Source organism: Hyla sarda, chromosome 5, assembly GCF_029499605.1.
Source record: "Hyla sarda isolate aHylSar1 chromosome 5, aHylSar1.hap1, whole genome shotgun sequence".
In the NCBI taxonomy this organism is placed as follows: Eukaryota; Metazoa; Chordata; class Amphibia; order Anura; family Hylidae; genus Hyla; species Hyla sarda.
Genome location: NC_079193.1, coordinates 167,298,797 through 167,319,334, shown reverse-complemented (window position 1 = coordinate 167,319,334; position 20,538 = coordinate 167,298,797). Strand labels below are relative to the sequence as shown.

The 20,538-nt window shown below is 39.6% G+C and overlaps 1 protein-coding gene across 3 annotated transcripts in view; it reads left to right on the top strand.

The window, feature by feature from the left end:
- NEK11 (NIMA related kinase 11) overlaps nucleotides 1-20,538 on the top strand; it is a 331,532-nt gene that overhangs the window by 278,228 nt on the left and 32,766 nt on the right. For 2 of the 3 annotated variants that reach the window (XM_056520669.1, XM_056520670.1), the window contains exons 14-15: nucleotides 5,103-5,163; nucleotides 11,935-12,031. In XM_056520669.1, coding sequence (XP_056376644.1) covers nucleotides 5,103-5,163; nucleotides 11,935-12,031 — 158 coding nt within the window. Of the gene's footprint in view, nucleotides 1-5,102; nucleotides 5,164-11,934; nucleotides 12,032-12,177; nucleotides 12,267-20,538 lie in introns of those variants that run through there. The other variant, XM_056520672.1, reaches the window with a different exon arrangement.

Here is a 20,538-nt window from a genome sequence, read left to right as displayed (position 1 = left end):
GGAGACTCCTTATCCTAATAATATTTTGATGAATACAGTTCTCCATTATCCAACTGAGAATGCAGTCTCTGTTGTTGCTTTGCATGCTGAGCCACCACGGTCTGAAGATTGGAGACTGTTGGTTGTATAGAAGGACAAAACTTTTCTAGTTCCTGAATTTGTGAGTGGACCACATTTATGTTAGCTCTCACAACTTGAAGGTCCTGACGCCAGGCATCTTTGAGATCAGATGCTAGCGAGAGGTCCTGCTTGGTTGGGATAAAAGCATGGAGGTCCTAAAGCTCTGGGTGTGCTGATATGCTGCAGCAGAGAAACCAAGCCTGCCATCTCCAAATCAAGAAGCAGCATGTCTGCCACAGGCTGTGGAGGCTTGCACTCACCCCCTTCAGATGTCTGCAGCGGCATCTTCAGCAGAGTTTTCAGTCTCACCGACACTGCAGCCAGAGCCAGTTATTAACATCCCTGTTCACACTATGGAGAATATGTTGGGAATATCTATCAAGAATTCTGCAGAGATTCTGCCTTGCAGCACATTCCCTTTGTTTTCAATGTGTTTTGCAATGCTCAGTTTATGGTGGAATTTCTGTGACGGTACTTCCGAAGGGGATCTGAATTCCACCAGAGAAATCCCATTTGTCATTGGGATGGTGATTATGTCCATTGCAAATTACTTTGAACATAAGCGCCAATTCTGGATAATTTCTGCCCCATTTACAATTGTGAATCCACAGTGTGAACATACTCTAAGGTTTTCCCAGTTCTTCCTGACACTTCCTGCCAATCACTTGACCTGCACCACCTAGAAAGCAGGAGCAGGAACTTTTATGTACATTTACAACAACGCAAGATTAAAACTATAGTGTTTGGTCATTATTGAATTAAAGGGGTTGACTCATATGGTCAACATTTGTCCATAAAGTCTAAGTTTTATGGTCAGCACTCCGGTGTAGCTGTTGTCCTCTGCAATAGGAAGCAATCTGCAGTATAATACAGTCGTGGCCGTAAATGTTGGCACCCCTGACATTTTTCTAGAAGATGAAATATTTCTCACAGATAAGGATTGCAGTAACACATATTTTGCTATAACACGTGTTTATTCCCGTAGGAAAAAAAGCAAATTGGACATAATGCCACTCCAAAAATGGGCTGGGTGAAATTATTGGCACCCTTTTAAAATTGTGGAAAAATAAGATTGTTTCAAGCATGTGATGCTCCTTTAAACTCACCTGGGGCAAGTAACAATCATACCAGAAAGCAGATAAAAAGGCAGATAAGTTAGTATTTGCATTGTGTGTCTGTGTGCCACACTAAGCATGGACAACAGAAAGAGGAGAAGAAAACTGTCTGAGGACTTGAGAACCAAAATTGTGGAAAAATATCACCAATCTTACAAGTCCATCTCCAGAGATCTAGATTTGCCTTTGTCCACAGTGCGCAACATTATCAAGAAGTTTGCAACCCCTGGCACTGTAGCTAATCTCCCTGCTGGGCGTGGACGGAAGTGAAAAAATAATGAAAGGTGTCAGCGCAGGATAGTCCAGATGGTGGATAAGCAGCCCCAAACAAGTTCCAAAGACATTCAAGCTGTCCTGCATGCTAAGGGAGTATCAGTGTCAGCGCGAACTATCCGTTGACATTTAAATGAAATTAAACGCTATGACAGGAGACCCAGGAGGATCCCACTGCTGACACAGAGACATAAAAAAGCAAGACTACATTTTGCCAAAATGTACTTGAGTAAGCCTAAATCCTTCTGGGAAAACGTCTTGTGGACATATGAGACCAAGATAGAGCTTTTTGGTAAAGCACATCATTCTACTGTTTACCAAAAAAGGAATGATGCCTACAAAGAAAAGAACACAGTACCTACAGTGAAATATGGTGGAGGTTCAATGATGTTTTCGGGTTGTTTTGCTGCCTTTGGCATCGGGTGCCTTGAATGTGTGCAAGGCATCATGAAATCTGAGGATTGCCAATCAATTTTGGGTCGTACTGTACAGCCCAGTGTCAGAAAGCTGGGTTTGCGTCCGAGATCTTGGGTCTTCCAGTAGGACAATGACCCCAAACATATGTCAAAAAGTACCCAGAAATGGATGTCAACAAAGCGCTGGAGAGTTCTGAAGTGGCCAGCAATGAGTCCAGATCTAAATCCCATTGAACACCTGTGGAGAGATTAAAATTGCTGTTGGAAAAAGGCGCCTTTCCAATAAGAGAGACCTGGAGCAGTTTGCAAAGGAAGAGTGGTCCAACATTCCAGCTGAGAGGTGTAAGAAGCTTATTGATGGTTATAGGAAGCTACTGATTTTAGTAATTTTTTCCAAAGAGTTTGAAACCAAATATTAAGTTAAGGGTGCCAAAAATTTTGTCCAGCCCATTTTTGGAGTTTGGTGTGACATTATGTCCAATTTGCTTTTTTTTCCCCCTCCCTTTTTTGGTTTAGTTGAAATACACACAAAGGGAATAAACATGTGTATAGCAAAACATGTGTTACTGCAATCCTTTTCTGTGAGAAATACTTCATTTTCTTGAAAAATGTCAAGGGTGCCAACATTTACGGCCATGACTGTATGGAGGATAAAACCACAGAGAATCAGTTGACTACATATATTAGTAATTGTTCAGTCCCCCTGTCCTGCAAGGCTCTGTTGCATGGGATTTAGGAATTCAAGAGAAAGCACCCAGTGCCAGTTGGCGAGGTATGTTGCTGACATCAGGCATGACAAGTGACAGTTGCCACATTTCTTCTTCTAGAGTCATAGGCGTGCACACGGGAGTGCCGGGTGTGCCTGGGCTCACCCTAATCAAGCCCAGGGAGGGGATCCGCCACTGAGCAGCCCACAGGGGGTTTCGGTCACATTGGGGACATCCCTGTGTCCTGAAAGATCTTTTCAGGACACAAGGATGTCCCGGTTACCTTTCTGCGGCCCCGTGTTAACTTTAATAACGCAGGGGCTGCCGGTAGGTAGCGCATGCAGGGACATCACTGACATCCCATGCGTGCTCCCATAGGAGAAGAGTAGAGCGGAGCATCGAGGAGGACGTGCAAGCATGGTAAGTTACCTGCACGTCATCTTCTGTGCTCCAACCACCGCCCCTCCAGTCCCGGGACCTACTGCTATGGCCTTTAGGCCATAGCAGTAGATCGTGACCCCGGATCGGAGGAGCAGTGGTCGGAACACTGAAGTGGGGCTGTACACAGACATACAGCCTCCAGCCATACACTGTATATGGCTGAAGGCTGTATGTCTGTAGAGAAACTATACTGCACCTAATGTGGGGAACTATACTGCACCTAATGGGGGGGGGGAACTATATTTCACCTAATGCGGGGGAACTCTACTGCACCTAATGTGTGGTACTGACTATATACCTGAATTTTATAGATAAAGGTTTTTTATGGGTCTATGGATCAATGCAGACACATTGGTTTGCTTGTGTTCAAGATGGTCCTTCCGCTATATGTCCGTTGGGGCTGTTTGTTTAATCCAATCCAATACTTTTGTTTTCCTTTTCCTCAGCCACTCAGATAGAAAATGTTTTTTAATATTTTGGATCATTGTGTTATTGCACTGCCTAGGTACTAATTTATTACAAGAACAGATGACTGGAGAATGTAAATAAATCTAGCACAGAACAACATTACAATTACATTGCAATTTTCATTAGGCCCATAGAGTTAAATTTAGAAGTAGCTCCAATCAGCCAGAAGCCCATTCTTGAGATCATTGGAGGGCCAAGAAGTTGGACCCAACCAATCAAACATATATCAACTATCCTGTGGATAGGTGATGATAAGTGTTGTTTGTGGGGCAAACCACTTTAATGTGAGAAGTGACAAAGATATGACTATCACTAAGGAATTTTCTTCAGCCTCAGTGTCATTGAGACCATGGTTTACCTACATGCAGATAAAGGGCTAGGAGTTGTTAAAGGGGTATTCCACTGGCCAACTTCGGAACAATTAGTCCCCCCTCCTATAGACTTGCATTGAGGGTGTGTGGCTTGATGTCACAAGGGGGCGTGGTTGACCCCCGCAGCGCCCACACAGTGTTCGGAACTAAATGTTCCGAACGCTGGGCAGTGGAATAGCCCTTTGAGCACCTAACTGCACTGATGCTGAAAATTCTTGCTGAGAGAGGGTGAGAAAGAACAGTTTTCGTTCTAATTTGAATTTAAATCTGGTCAGATGCCAAAGTTTAATGTGCACTTGACAATCTTTTGATATGTTGTACATGTTGGCAACACATTAACATTTCTAATATACTTCATAAAAATGTTTACCTCTTTTTCATAGAAATCATAGGTTATAAAAAAAGACCACTAGGGTCCCCATACCATTCAGAACATAATCCTGTCTTGCTGCAGTATCATCTATGTCACAACTGAAACACAGGCTGGGGCAAAACCTAGGAAGTAAGGGCGATACTAGCACTCCTCTGTGTTCACTCCTTTCCTGTCTATCAGACCCCTGTCAAAAAACAAGAGAAAGGCTTCGGTCACGAAACGTAGGATTGGGGTGGTGTCCCCTCAGGTCCTTGTGGAGCATTTCATAAGTATGCCTTGATTTTTTTGGTTCCTGTAGTCCTTCTGGACACTATTTGATTTTATGTGCATTTGTGTTTGTCACTATGTCTATGCATATTTTGCTGTACTAGCTCCCCCAGTAACCCGAGGGGTCACCCATGCTGTTTTTGTCCCTCATCTTTGGGTGAGAGTCCTCAGCTTTTATGTATTTGTGCATTTTATTTAATAAAATATATTTTGTATATTATTGCTTTCAAACGGCTCCAAAAAATGTTCTTGCGCTTTATCATATGTTTATGGGAGCTCCTTCCTTAACAACTTTTACTGATAGGTGTCATTAGTTTTGAGGATTTTCTATCCCACTATTACTCTTATTTTGCATTGGGTTACACCTATTTTTGTTAATGTCTGTATTATTCTATTATATATGGAATACACGCCTAGATACATTCATATATAGATTTGGCATTAAAAAATCACTTTCACATATTTTGATCCCAATTGGAATTACATTTTTCTAGCAGAACTAACTTAACTGATTTATTTTCTTTTCTTTCCATATTCTTGGCAATCTACAGGATACTGATGTAAAGGATATGATGCTTCATCTGCAAAAAGTCCTGGCTTCCAGTTGCTTGGGTGAGACAGCTTAGACTATAGTTGTTATTGTGTGTAATGTACTCTTGATTTGTCATTGTTCCTGGAATCAAGATAGTGATCAGGATGTCATAAATGTGTATCAGAATTGGCTGTGAGAATAACAAAAGGCAAATAGGGCCATGAGGTATATTCTCGGCCATAACATTGTCTTCACTGCACTTCACCAAATGTATTATATAAGATGTACTCAGAAAATGTAATACAAATTAAATTAGGAATGAATTACTTGGGAGATTCCTAGGTAAGTGCTGGTGTCATAAATGGAAACCGAGATGAAATCTATAATTAAATACTTACAATCTAATAATGGGAATTTGGCGGAACCATGTGATGGAGAGAACTACTTTGTAGTAGTCTCATAAAGTTCTAATGCATTTATAGTGAAAGAATACTGCTTTAAACTCTTATATACTGATTTATCAGTTACTCAAAATGCTTTACTACAAGTATGAGATAATTCACCATGTTACTATAGTAATCCCCTACAAAAACCATGGTAGAGAAAACCAGTCACAAGCAGAAATGTGAGTATTTACAATGACACCTACATTTATTATTATCCCCCTGGATTTGGCACTAGAACCTAGAACCGTGTATCAACTTATGTGTCTGGACATTATTAAAATCTGCTGCACAGTGGGAAATACGCTCCATATTTTACTTAGTATATGAATAGACACACAGACAGCAGCCCTGTGTGTGCAGTGAGGCTTGGAGGCGGGCCTATGCTTCATAGTCACGTAGATTTACTCTGCGTATACACTATGTGGGATCATACCCTAAATGTTAAAGGGATGTGTTTACCTAAGCAAGTAACAGTGTATAGCTTGAATATGCTCTCATTGCTGTTGATCGATCCCCAATTATACCCAAAATATATAAAGAGGCAGTGCAAATCCATGGAGCCCTGCGGGCCCTTCTGAACTGCTGTTTCCCTGAACAGCTGTTCACTCTGTCTCTGTGGCCAGTCTACTACTGATATGCAAATCATGTCATCTACTAGGGATATGCCATAGCTCACCAACTATGGAACCCTCACTGGTTAAATAGCTGTGCAAATATCACCAATAATATACCTTGTGTTACAGTCAGAATTCCACCCATTGGTTTTCATGGAAAACTTTTTTATACTTGTGATTTAGGCTATGTTCACATTTTGGAATGTCCGCACGGAAAATCTCCATGTGGACATTCCTAAGACTGCGGGTGCCGGCATAATATGCTGGTGCTAGGACTGCAACCTCTCATATGCATTCCGACAGCTGTGCATTCCATGCGATGTCCGCAGAAAGAATGAACAGAATTTCCGTGTAAAATACATCTGCCACAGAAATTCCGGATGTGTATAGCGAAGTAGAATCCCATTGAATTGCTCCAGAATCTCCAGCAGAATTCCAATGCAGAATTAGGCCCAGAAATTCTGCGTGTGTGCAGTTCTGGCTGCTGTAAGTGTGTTAAAATAACAAAACAGGCAATACACCTTGTAAATCCTCTTCTACATTAGTGCTGATAGTTCCCCAATCATCTCTGTACTAGTCTCTGTTCTTTTCACAGCAGTGAGATTAATTCAGTAAAGGACTGAAACAACACGGATGCCTCCTTTATTTAGAGTTATTACCCATTGGTATACTGATCAATGTAAACAGCCTATGGTAATCCCCCATCCTGTTATCAACTAATGAGAGAAACGGGAGCCTGTTCACCATCAAGCTAGATTACAATATATGTATAAAATTAACCAGCTGGGCCCTAGTGGTACAACAGCAAATATCTTAATCCTTAAATGTCAGATACAAAAACTTTTTATATATGCCACTTTTGGTAAAACATCATACAATTGGTGCCATAAAAAACAACTGCTTAAAAACACCCAAATATATATGTATAAAAAGTATCTTTTGTATTAGCATCACACTTTAGCAACATGAAATCCACCCAATAACCCCTTAAGGAACAAGTGTTTTTCAGTTTCTGCACTTTCATTTTAAAAATCATAACCCTTTCAATTTTGCACCTAAAAATCCATAAGATGGCTTTTTTTTTTCCGCCACCATAGAAACATAGAATGTTTCAGCAGATAAGAACCATTTGGCCCATCTAGTCTGCCCAATAATCTGAATACTATGAATAGTCCCTGACCCTATATTATATGAAGGTTAGCCTTATGCTTATCCCATGCATGTTTAAATTCCTTCACTGTATTTGCAGTGACAACTTCTGCAGGAAGGCTATTTCATGCTTCCACTACTCTCTCAGTAAAGTAATACTTCCTGATATTACTTTTAAACCTTTGCCCCTCTAATTTAAAACTATGTCCTCTTGTGGTAGTTTTTCTTCTTTTAAATATGCTCTCCTCCTTTACCATGTTGATTCCCTTTATGTATTTAAAAGTCTCTATCATATCCCCTCTGTCTCTTCTTTCTTCCAAGCTATACATGTTAAGGTCCTTTAACCTTTCCTGGTAATTTTTATCCTGCAATCCATGTACTAGTTTAGTAGCTCTTCTTTGAACTCTCTCTAGAGTATCTATATCCTTCTGGAGATACGGCCTCCAGTACTGTGCACAATACTCCAATTGAGGTCTCACCAGTGTTCTGTACAGCGGCATGAGCACTTCTCTCTTTCTACTGCTTATACCTCTCCCTATACATCCAAGCATTCTGCTAGCGTTTCCTGCTGCTCTATTACATTGTCTTCCTACCTTTATGTCTTCTGAAATAATTACTCCTAAATCCCTTTCCTCAGATACTGAGGTCAAGGCTGTGTCAAATAATCTATATTCTGCCTGAGGGTTTTTACGCCACAATTAAATTTTATGCCACAAATTCTACTTTGTAATGACATCAGTCATTTTACCCAAAAATCTATGGCGAAACGGAAATAAAAATCATTGTGTGACAAAATTGAAGAAAAAATTCAATTTTGTAACTTTTGGGGGCTTCCGTTTCTACGCAGTAAATTTTTCTGTAAAAATGACACCTTATCTTTATTCTGTAGGTCCATACAATTAAAATGATACCCTACTTATATAGGTTTGATTTTGTCATACTTCTGGAAAAAATCATAACTACATGCACGAAAATTTATACCTTTAAAATTGTCATCTTCTGACCCCTATAACTTTTTTATTTTTCCGCGTACGGGCCAGTATGAGGGCAAATTTTTTGCTCCATGATCTGAAGTTTTTATCGGTACCATATTTTTTTTTATCTCACTTTTTTATTGCTTTTTATTAATTTTTTATGGTATAAAAAGTGACCAAAAATATGCTATTTTGGACTTTGGAATTTTTCTGGTGCGTACGCCATTCACTATATAACGATATATTTTTATGGTTTGGACATTTACGCAAGCGGCGATACCACATATGTATGTTTTTATTTTTATTTACACACTTTTTTTAAATGGGAAAAGGGGGGTGATTCTGATTTTTATAAGGGAAGGGGTTAAATTACATTTATTAACTTTTTTATTTTTTTAACTTTTTTTATGCAGTGTTTTGGCGCATACACTGATTGCAGGCATTGTTCAATGCATTGCCATAGGAATACATTGACCAGTGTTTTCTGCGCTTGATTGCTCAAGCCTGGATTTCAGGCTTGGAGCAATCTAACACCGATCGGACAGCCGGGAGACAGGTAAGACACCTCCCGCTGTCCTGTCAGCTGTTCGGGATGCCGCGATTTCACCGCGGGGATCCTGAAGAGCTCCGCTGAGCTAACCGGCAGTGTATTCTCCTGTAAAGGGTTAATACCGGACATCAGCCCGATCGGCGATGTCCGGTATTAGCCGCAGGTCCCGGTTGCTGTTAGCAACCGGGACCCCACATATACGAAGCACGCTCAGCTTCTGAGCACACTCAACAGATAGTATATTTACGTCCGTGGCCGTTAAGGGGTCCAGACCGGCAAGCAGGGCCAGATTTTAATGAGGGCATTTAGGCAATGTTCATACAGTGTAAAATCAATAGCAAATATAGATGTAAAATATGAATAAAATACGCACACACTGTTCATAAAGCTTCCATAATACCAACATATGCTGTTTTTTTTTGTTTTGTTTTTTAAACAGTGCATATATTGACAGCCACCTTCCCATAGATTTTCGTTGTGCACATTATTAGATTAGAAATATGCCCATATTTTATTACAATATACCATTTGTATTTTGATATAGATTTTATACTGTGTGAACATAGCCTAATTATGTAAATCTATTTTGTCTTAGTCCCAGTGGCGTACCTACGCTTTGCTGTATCTATTTTGTATTCTGATCATCTTCTTTAAGAATACTGCCACCCTAGAAGGATACTTTTTGAAATGTACAAGGTGGCAGGCACCAATAGTTAGCACATAATAATATAACTGACCATAGTTTGCCTACTTTCCTTGTGGTTTTAATACTTATATGCAGGCTGCCTGGATATAAGTACAGTTGGAACAGTTGGAGATGCTGGCCAAATCACAGCAGCACACTTCCTCCCTGACCCACACAATTGACATATAGAGCTGCAGGCTAGGAGTAGGTCAGAACGGGAAGGAGGTGTGCCACTGCGACTCTATATGGAGGTGAATGTTGCACTTTAAAGGGCTACTCCGGTGAAAAACTATTGTTTTTAAATCAACTGGTGCCAAAACGTTAAACAGATTTGTAAATTAAATAGAAGGTAAATTGGGGCTCAAGGTCTTGAACAAATGGCCATAGAATATAGTTTGATAAAAAACTGTTTATTATATATATAAAAAACTAGTGGAGATAGGTGTACCACAGGGCCCTTGTGATGACACCACTCCAACAAGTATATCAATAAAATGGTATAGTAAATAATAAAATATTAAAAATGTGACCACTATAGGAAGGTAGATAAATTCCTCTAAATGATGCGCTCGTTTTTTTCTTTTTCGATTGGTGCCATACTATAAAAATAGCAACTTAATGGCTGTAACCAGTAGCAACCATATGTGAGACTGTCAGCCGGCAGTAGTAATTCTTAATAAGTTCCTTCAGTCCTTAATCAACGATAGATATAAAAAAGGATATAGAAAATGCTGGCCAGCATAAATATTTCGTTTCAACACATACTTTGAATTCAAGTCTCTCGCGCAGTCAATTTGTGACAAGTTGTACAGATTTATACTGCTGCAGCAAATAAAGTCTATGATGTTTGTCAACTATGCAAGAGATACTGGCAGTTATGACAGGTAATTTTGTATCTCACCACTCCCGGGTATGTTCGGTTGCGATCACCTCTGCGATCCATTCTAAGATGCAGTCCTCGCCGTCTATTGTATACGTATCAGTGGCGGCGGATGCCGGGTCGCGGACCTGCAGCGCCTGCAAGTGGCGTCAAGACAGCGGTCTCACATCTCCTACTTCCGGACAGCAGAGGGTGGCGGTGATCGCCAGATGGTGAATCCCCAGATGGTGAATCCGCAGCGCTGCCGACAGCAGATAAGTGGCAATGCTGGTAGCGTCCTCGTCCTGGTTACAGCCATTAAGTTGCTATTTTTATAGTATGGCGCCAATCGAAAAAGAAAAAAACGAGCGCATCATTTAGAGGAATTTATCTACCTTCCTATAGTGGTCACATTTTTAATATTTTATTATTTACTATACCATTTTATTGATATACTTGTTGGAGTGGTGTCATCACAAGGGCCCTGTGGTACACCTATCTCCACTAGTTTTTTTTATATATATAATAAACAGTTTTTTTTATCAAACTATATTCTATGGCCATTTGTTCAAGACCTTGAGCCCCAATTTACCTTCTATTTACATTTAACTATTTCATCACCTTGGGTATAGGTGACATAATTGGGTAGCCCAGGTCGTATGGTTATTTGATTGACAAGAGCCTCTCCAAACCCACATTGTAAGATTTGTAAATTACTTCTATTTAAAAATCTTAATCCTTCCAGTAGTTATCAGGTGCTGTATGCTCCACAGGAAGTTCTTTTAAAATGTATTTTCTGTCTGACAACAGTGCTCTCTGCTGACACCTCTGTCTGTCTCAGGAACTGTTAAGAGCAGGATAGGTTTGCTATGGGGATTGGCTCCTGCTCTGGATAGTTCCTGAGACAGAGGTGTCAGCAGAGAGGACTGTGGTCACACAGAAAAGAAATTTAAAAAGAAAAGAACTTCCTGTGGAACATACAGCAGCTGATAAGTACTGGAAGGATTAAGATTTTTTAATAGAAGTGATTTACAAATCTGTTTAACTTTCTGGCACCAGTTGATTTAAAAAAAAAAAAAGTTTTCCACGGGAGTACCTCTTTAACTTTCTGGCACCAGTTGATTTAAAAAAAATAATTTCACCGAAGTACCCCTTTAAATTCAGTTTTGGGTGGTCTTCTCAAAAAAGGTTTCTTTATATGTCCTTGCAATATATATATATATATATATATATATATATATATATATACACATTTTGAGACTTTTTTTTCTTCAGTTTTTCGAGAACAAAAAAAAAAATAACTGGACATTTCGGTTGCTAATTGAACTCATTTTTCTACAATATATGCCTCATTTTATTTTTATTTCCTCCTGCTCACATTTTCTCCATTTGATGACTACATCTAGTAGTGGAATTCCAGTCTTCTAAACACATCACACATTGCTTCTACTCTGTTTCATGTAACACTCTAACAAGACAATTTCTCATTATATTTTCTGTTAGGCTTCCAGTGTTCCATAATGCCATTAAAATGAACACTGAATTGCATTGTCTCTCTTCTCATTGATTTGTAGATACTGAGACTGCCACCAAATTGTCTCCATCAATTCCCAGACCATCAAGTGATATCAACGACACTATGGCACAGACAAAGCTGAAGCGCATGAGAGAGTAAGTGCTATTACCATTTTGTAGGAATAATTGGAAAACCAAGGTATATGTGAGCCTGAATTCTTTAAAAGCTTATTTTCTGTTGTGTGCGGGTCAGATTATTGTAGTCTATTCCGATACACTCTTGATTGTCTTTATGCTACAAGGTATAACGTACAGGCATCTGGAATCATATGAGGCTAGATTAAGAAGGCACATTTTGAATTTGGAGAATAATTGCAGAATAATGAAATTTTCTGGCAACATTTTACTTGGTACTGTCATCTCTTTATGTCTTTGTGAATCCTTCACATTCCTCATCAGTCATGTCCCAATTATATAACTATTGTTTTTTCATTGTGGCAGGCTTCATAATATTAAGCAAAATTAATCTTGTGAACTTGCTGCCCCCAAGAAAGATGCAAAATCATAGATGTACAAGATGTAAGGCAACATGCACACATCACATAAAATGATACAGTGGAATGGGCCTATAATCTGCAGCAACAATTTACATTTTTTTATTGTTGATTGTAGCCTATTTTTTTGCCATAGATTTCATGCAGTGCAACCAGTGACGTTTGCAGTGAAAATTTGATATTTTTCTAGTCCTTGGTGACCGAAAATATAAGTTTTATGAAAGACAGGAGGCAAGCATTATTTTGCATTTCCTTTTTTACTGCATGGGCTTAGCAGCAAAATAGTAAACATTTTTAACAAGAAAAACTTTTTATGTACACAGGTGTACAGGTATATGCACAATCAAACATACTATATCTGATAATGACCAATGAGAGAGTAGACCAGGTGGTAAAAGGTCATGAGCAAAAGTAATAATCTTCTTTCTTCGGTGTAATAATAAATAAAGACGCAAAAAACAATAACAATGAGAAGAAAAGTCTCTTGGAAAAATCAGCTGGCAAGCAGGAGTTGTGATGAAAATCCAACCGGCAGGAAAAAGTAGAACAAACTTGAAATTGATATCAACGGTGAAGAGGTACTCTATCAAACATGAGATGACTGTAGAGGAGACCAGTCATTGAGGAACAGGGAACCTTCAAATTAGGGTGAAACAGAAGAACTTGTACCACATCTCAGAACAATCAATATACTGGAAAAAAAAATAAACATAATCAGATGAGGGATGGGTAAAAGGGAGGGATAATGCTCGCCTCCTGTCTTTCATAAAATCTATATTTTCCATCACCAAGGACTAGGAAAATCTCCAATTTTATATCAGACAGGAGGCTTTGCATTATATTCCAAGTTCAAAGCTAATAATGCTATAATAATAAATAATTCAAGCAAATAGATATAACAATAGTATTATACTATAACAATATAATATGAATTATAGAAGTGACATAGACAGATGAGTTTTAGGTCTAAAATAAAAGTTCTGAAGGTGGATTCGGATGACCAATCTGCTGCCTTAAGGAGATCTGAAAGAGAACCTCCTGCCTGAACAAGTCTGGTAGAGACAGCACCTCTAGTAGAATATGCACCAAAGGCGGTTATGTCAATTTATAAAGCATTGGTACGGCCTCACCTGGAATATGCTGTTCAGTTTTGGGCACCTGTCCATAAAAGGGACACTGCGGAGTTGGAAAGGGTGCAGAGACGCGCGACTAAACTAATATGGGGCATGGAACATCTTAGCTATGAGGAGCGATTAAAGGAGTTACAATTGTTTAGTCTTGAGAAGAGACGTTTAAGGGGGGATATGATAAACGTATATAAGTATATTAATGGCCCATACAAAAAATATGGAGAAAAACTGTTCCAGGTTAACCCCCCCCCCCAAAGGACGAGGGGGCACTCCCTCCGTCTGGAGAAGAAAAAGTTTAGTCTCAAGGGGCGACACGCCTTCTTTACCGTGAGGACTGTGAATTTATGGAACGGTCTACCTCAGGAACTGGTCACAGTAGGAACAATTAACAGCTTTAAAACAGGATTAGATACATTTATGGAACAAAATAACATTAATGCTTATGAAGAAATATAAAATCCCATCCCTTCCCCAATATCGCGCCACACCCCTACCCCTTAATTCCCTGGTTTAACTTGATAGACATATGTCTTTTTTCGACCGTACTAACTATGTAACTATGTAACTATGTAATATTTGCCAGAGACATAACTTTTCTGATCCATCTAGCTAGGGTAGCAGAAGAAACAGGTAAGTGAGGTTTACAATATGATATAAGTAATTAAGAACACAAGGAAAGTCTAAGAGAGTCTGTTTTGGCTTCATAAGATTTGAGACAACGAACCACGTGTAATTTATCGTGGTGAGGAAAAGCAGGATAGAAAACTTCATGTAAATTGGTTTTTGTACATTTATGAATAGAAAACAAGACATCTTGAGGAGAATAACTTCTACGAGATATGTCTAGAGCTTTGATGCCAGAAACTCTTTTAATGGAAAGAAGACAAAGGAGAGTTGTAAGTTTAAAAGATAATGGGGGAGATTTGACAAAACCTGTCCAGAGGAAAAGTTGCTGAGTTGCCCATAGCAACCAATCAGATCGCCCCCAAAGAGTTATTTTCATTCCAATAAGTGAATAAATTAAGAATAAAGTTAACATCCCAAGTAGAATGATATTTGGGTAAAGGTGGGCGTTTGAAGCGGATACCTTTAAGTAGCTCACAGACTTATGGATGTTTGCCAACAAAAATGGAATCATGATAGTAAGAGATAGCGGATCGATAAAGATTTATAGTATGGTAAGCTTTACCAGATTAAAAAGAAAAAGAGAGAAAGTTTAAGATGTGTGGGATAGATGCATAACGGGATCCAAGTTCCGTTGTATGCACTAATCGACCCAAAGTTTCCAGGCTGATTAGTATGCAGTCCTGGTATCTGGTGGCCAGGCTTCAGACAGGATAGCTCTAGTTGATGAAGAAAACTCTGTGTCAAAAGTGGTTGACCCTAGATTAGCCATGCAACTAGAGGAAGTTGAAGGGAAACAATGAGAGGATGAGGGTTGTTCAAAAGATCTAAAAGAAGATTCGAAGAATGGGTAAGGATCCTTGGAACATCTGTTACCATGCTGAGGACTTGGGGAAACCAGGATTGAGTTGGCCACCAAGAAGTGATTAGAACAATTGTGGATTTCTGTAAGAGAACTTGAAGTAAATTCTGAAAATCAGGTTGAATGGAGGGAACGCATATAGTGTGTGAGTGGGCTAAGATTGAAGAAGAGTGTCCACTCCCATGACTTCTGGGTCTGGGCGCCAACTGAAGAACAGAGGAAGTTGACGATCGAGTCGAGATGCAAATAGGTCCAGATGTAGGGGACTCCAAAGGAGATCGAGTTGAGGTAAAACTAGAGGATCTAGTTTCCAATTACTGGAAATTCCAATTTGCCACAATATTGGGAAGATATTATGCTTTCAGAAGCTCTTTCATCATGTTGGCAAGATTTGGTTCCTCCCAGGCGATTGATATATTGTACAGCAGAAATGTTGTCCATCCGAAGAAGAACACAACATTGTGACAAGTCTCCAAAGTATACGGGAGCTGCGTCTCCAGTTTCGGAAACCTCCGGGTTTCCAGGACTGGGGATGTGACGTCACGCCACACCCCCTTCATTCATGTCTATGGGAGGGGGCGTGACGGCCATCACGTCATCTTCCATAGACATGAATGGAGGGGGCGTGGCGTGAAGTCACATCCCCAGTCCCGGAAACCCGGAAGTTTCCGAAAGTGGAGACGCAGCTCCCGCATATAATGCGGGTGCTGCAGGGAGATCGCGGGGGGTCCCAGAGGTGGGCCCCCGCAATCAGACATCTTATCCTCTATCCTTTGGATAGGGGATAAAAAATTTTTGCCTGGAATACCCCTTTAATATTATGAAATAAATATATACAAAATAATATATCAAATAATTAAGTTTAGGAGTACAGGAAACCACTTCCCTCCGTTATGAGGGAATTATGAGGGAAACATTTTTATATATATAAAAGTCAATGAAATAGAGTATATATTAAATATACACTAGGCAGCAGTAGAAGGTTGTATAATAGAGTAGTCAGCGAAATATACAGACTACCAATAGGCTAGGATCACTCTGACTGACAGGAAGAGCAGTGTCTGTCAGCCAAGGGGGGGGGGGGGGGGAATGGCTTAGTTGAGGACCAGCTAAGTCGCAAGCCTCGCGAGACCATGGGGAATGGAGCTGGCGTGTCGTGAAATTAATTAATATTGTGTCACAGCAATGGCGGTGGGAGCTGCACGTGCAACGAGACAACGGGAAAGAGAACCGAGGTAACAGAGAAAATAGCTAATAAGCGTGTATACAGTTAGATAGGAGTTAGTGAAAGGGGGAAAGAAACGCAGAACATATGGCGTTAAATGAAATTAAACAGGTGGATATATAAAATTAAAATATACATGGAAATATATGATAAACAATAATATAAGAGTATAGGAACAATATAAATAAGAATATAATGTTGCAAAACGTAATAATATTAGTGAAATATTTGTGAAATAGTGGTATATAATAGAAAAAACAATGAGAGCACTATATACTCAACTTAAGCTGCGAAGCAGCAGCAAAGAAAGAAGATTAATACCGTTGCTCATTACCTTTTACCACCTGGTCTACTCTCTCATTGGTCATTATCAGATATAGCATGTTTGGTTGTGAATATACCTGTACACTAGTGTACCTAAAAAGTTTTTCTTGTAAAAAATGTTTACTATTTTGCTGCTAAGCTTGTGCAGTAAAGAAGGAAATGCAATATAATGCAAAGCCTCCTGTCTGATATAAAATATGGGTTATTTCCTCAACAGATAAAGTGTGCAGCAGACTTGAAAATCAACAGCAAACTCAGATAATGCAGTTTTTTTTTCCGCTGTGAGAGGTGTTTTTTTTTTTTAAACCTTACTCGCTAACATTGTACTGTACTTTGCAGCGGAACTTTAGTGTGGATTTCATAACTGAAATGAAGCAATATGAATGTGTGAATACACCCTAAAAAAAATTTTTTTCCTTCAACAGTTTTTATTGAAGAGAATTTTTCATATAATAATACAGATACATTGATATGTATAAGTTAGGACAGTCACAGCGGTCAATAGAAAAGTTTTAAAGAACAAAACAACTTCCAAAACATGAACAAGTAAACCATGATACATATGTCAAACATATCTTATCAATCGACCAATAGTCGGGAGAAATGTAAAACAGAGTTGTGTTAAGATTGTGTGAAGCCTAAGCGAGCCTATGTTGCGCTAAAGCTATAATAGAAAAGAGGATGGTCATGTGCAACATTATAGTGGTTGATTCAGAAGAAGGTGGTAGATATCTTTATCAAATGTAGAGGAAATCCACAAATCCCCTCTAGTCAAGAAGGTACTAATTTTTCCCAAACCCATCGCTATGATTTTCTCATAAGAGTAAGTATTGTTCATTTTTTCTATTAAAGCGTCAAGGGTAGGAACCGTGGTGGTCTTCCAATATCAAATGAAAGCAATCTTTGCAGTGATGCAAAAAATACAATACAGGTCTCGAAAAGTAACAGGTAGCGTGTTTATGTGCAAAAATAACAATACTGATTTGCGAGACCAGGATTTATAATTATCCCAATAGCCTGCAATGTATGGGCAAGTCCAAAATGTATGTAACAACGTTCCCTTATGACCACAGTTTCACCAGCACTTAGGCGACGAGCTAGAGTATGCCAGAGCTAAGCTATCAGGCGTAAAATACCATCTTAGCACAAGAAAAAATATTTTAATATACAGTAGTGTTGCTTAGTATTAAAGGGGTACTCCGGCTTTAGACATTTTATCCCATATCCGCTGGGACCCCCCTCGATCTCCCTACAGCACCCGCATTATGTGCGGAGCTAAGTCTCTAGGCTTGGAAACCAGAAGTTTTCGGGACTGAAAACGTGACCCAGCCACCACGCCCCTCCCATAGACATGAATGCAGGGGGCAAGACGGCGGTGGTCATCCGGCCCAGAGCGGAGTTCGCTTTGTGCATCGTATTACGGGGTTCCGCGCCAGAGATTGCGGGGTCCCAGCAGTCGGACCACCTATAATCAGACCTCTTATCCCCTAACCTTTGGATAGGGGATTAGAAGTTAAGGGGCGGAGTGCCCCTTTAAACGTACTGTCCAGAAGTGCACCATCTACGAAAAAAAGCATACAAATAAAAATAGAGAGTAACATTTCTTAAAAACATGAAGAAATAATTAAAGTGTACCTGTGATATGGAAAAACTTTTGACAGGTCCTAGGAATCTTGCAATTTTAATCGCCATTTCCAGGATTATTTCTTCAGTTATCCTCCAGAACTGTCCATTCATGTTGACATGAGATTGTTGCAGCAGTAACATGGGTCACAGTCACAGATCAATACTAAAGGCCAGATATATGGCTCAGGAACTATTACCTTACTTTACCTCCTATTGCTTTGCCAGAGTTGCAGAAATTGCATAATCTTGGCACCACTTGCTGCAGCACAGATTTTGACAATCTCTCTATAAGTAAGAGACTTTTTGTGTGCCCACAGATGACCCCCATTAGTATTTGATCTGTGGTTTGTTAAAATGATAGCGGTTTTTCCTTCTTCCACAAAAACCTGTGGCAATGTCCTTCCGTCATGGTGAAATTAGGGTCATAATTAATTCAACAGGCTGGAGATTTAAGTCGGTGTATTATTACATTTCTTGGTTTGCTGGGATGTAGAAGCAATATCTCAATGTATTACTGTAATGTAATTAAATTGTAGCACATATTTCAGATTTCAATTGCTTCTTATCATTTCTCTGCCCTGGAGTGTTGTTTTGTTAACTAAAAGCCACAAACAGCATGCAAATGACTGGATTGTTTATGATGCCAATAACTGTAAAGCACGATAGATGTGAGTAGAGCATACAAGGAGAGGCTATTACACTGCGTGCAATGCACATAAATAAAATATGTAGCACTGTTTAATATGCTTTATGGCACACATATAGTTATAGTCACATATTCTTCAACCTCTATAGACCCAGGCATTATAAACAAATGAAAGTTCATGCAGTATATGATATCATTTACAATTTTGAATATATACAATATATTACACCCACATAGTGTTTTGACTTTACCATTAAAGGGATACTCCGCTGCTCAGCGTTTGGAACAAACTGTTCCGAACACTGGAGCCGTCGCCGGGAGCTTGCAATGTCATAGCCCTGCCCCCTCATGACATCACGCACCGCCCCCTCAATGCAAGACTATGGGAGGGGGCGTGATGGCTGAGCAGCGGAGTACCCCTTTAAAAGTCCTTATGTCCACATGGATACATTTGTCCATTGCTTATGCAATAAATCACTGAATAATGAAAAATTCGACAACTTTCTAATATGATTTGTGTTTCCATTCCTCAAGATTTTAAGATATTTGCTTGCAAGGAAAAACAAATGAAAACTGAAACTTCTTGGGTTTCTGCATTAGTATAGTACTCCTGCCCAATATGCCAGCATAAAAAAAACAAAAAAAATAAACTGGACTTACCTCCCATCCAGCACCAACAAGAAAACCATAAAGGGCTTTAAAGGGGTACTTTGGTGGAAAACATTTTTTTTAAATCAACTTGTGCCAGAAAGTTAAACAGATTTGTAAATGACTTCTATTTAAAAATCTCAAGCCTTCCAGTACTTATCAGCTGCTGTATACTCCAGAGGAAGTTGTATGGATCTTTTCTGTCGGACCACAGTGCTCTCTGCTGACACCTATGTCTGTGTCAGTAATTGTCCAGAGCAGGAGAGGTTTTCTATGGGGACTTGTTCCTGCTCTCGACAGTTCCTGACATGGACAGAGACACTGTGGTCAGACAGAAAAGAGCAATGCAACTTCCTCTGTAGAATACAGCAGCTGATAAGTACTGGAATGATTAAGATTTTGAAATAAAAGTAATTAACAAATCTGTTTAACTTTTTGGCACAAGTTGATGTGAAAAAATTTGTTTTCCACCGGAGTACCCCTTTGAAAGCTTACACTGCCGCTCAGCCTACCACCAGCCAAGGCGGGTCATCACTACAGCCAGCAGTTAGCTGAGTCACAATGTGACAAGTCAACCAAGAGAACTAGGAAGAAGACCGCAGTGGAGTCCGGGTGTGGGATACCAGAGGTATCGGGGGAGCAGTTGAAGAAAAGTTCAGTCTTTTGTGTTTTTTTTAAATACAGTATTCTGGACAAGTTGAAAAAAAAATGCATTCCAGAGTACTCTTTAAATTACTACTAAAATATAGGCTAGGGCTACACAAGGACTTAGAATATAACACAGTTGATGTAGACAAAGGTTGCCATGTTGCATTTCAGGACAATGCTACATCACAGCTAATGTAAGTAAATGAGTTTAAGTTGTGATCTACACCTGACTGCGACCACAACTCAACAACTGCCAGAAAGTCTTCCTCCAAAGCCATCCCCAAAAGACTAGCTTAAAGGAGATATCCAGTGCTGAAAAACATATCCCCTATCCTAAGGACAGGGGATAGGTTTCATATTACAGGGGGTCCGACCA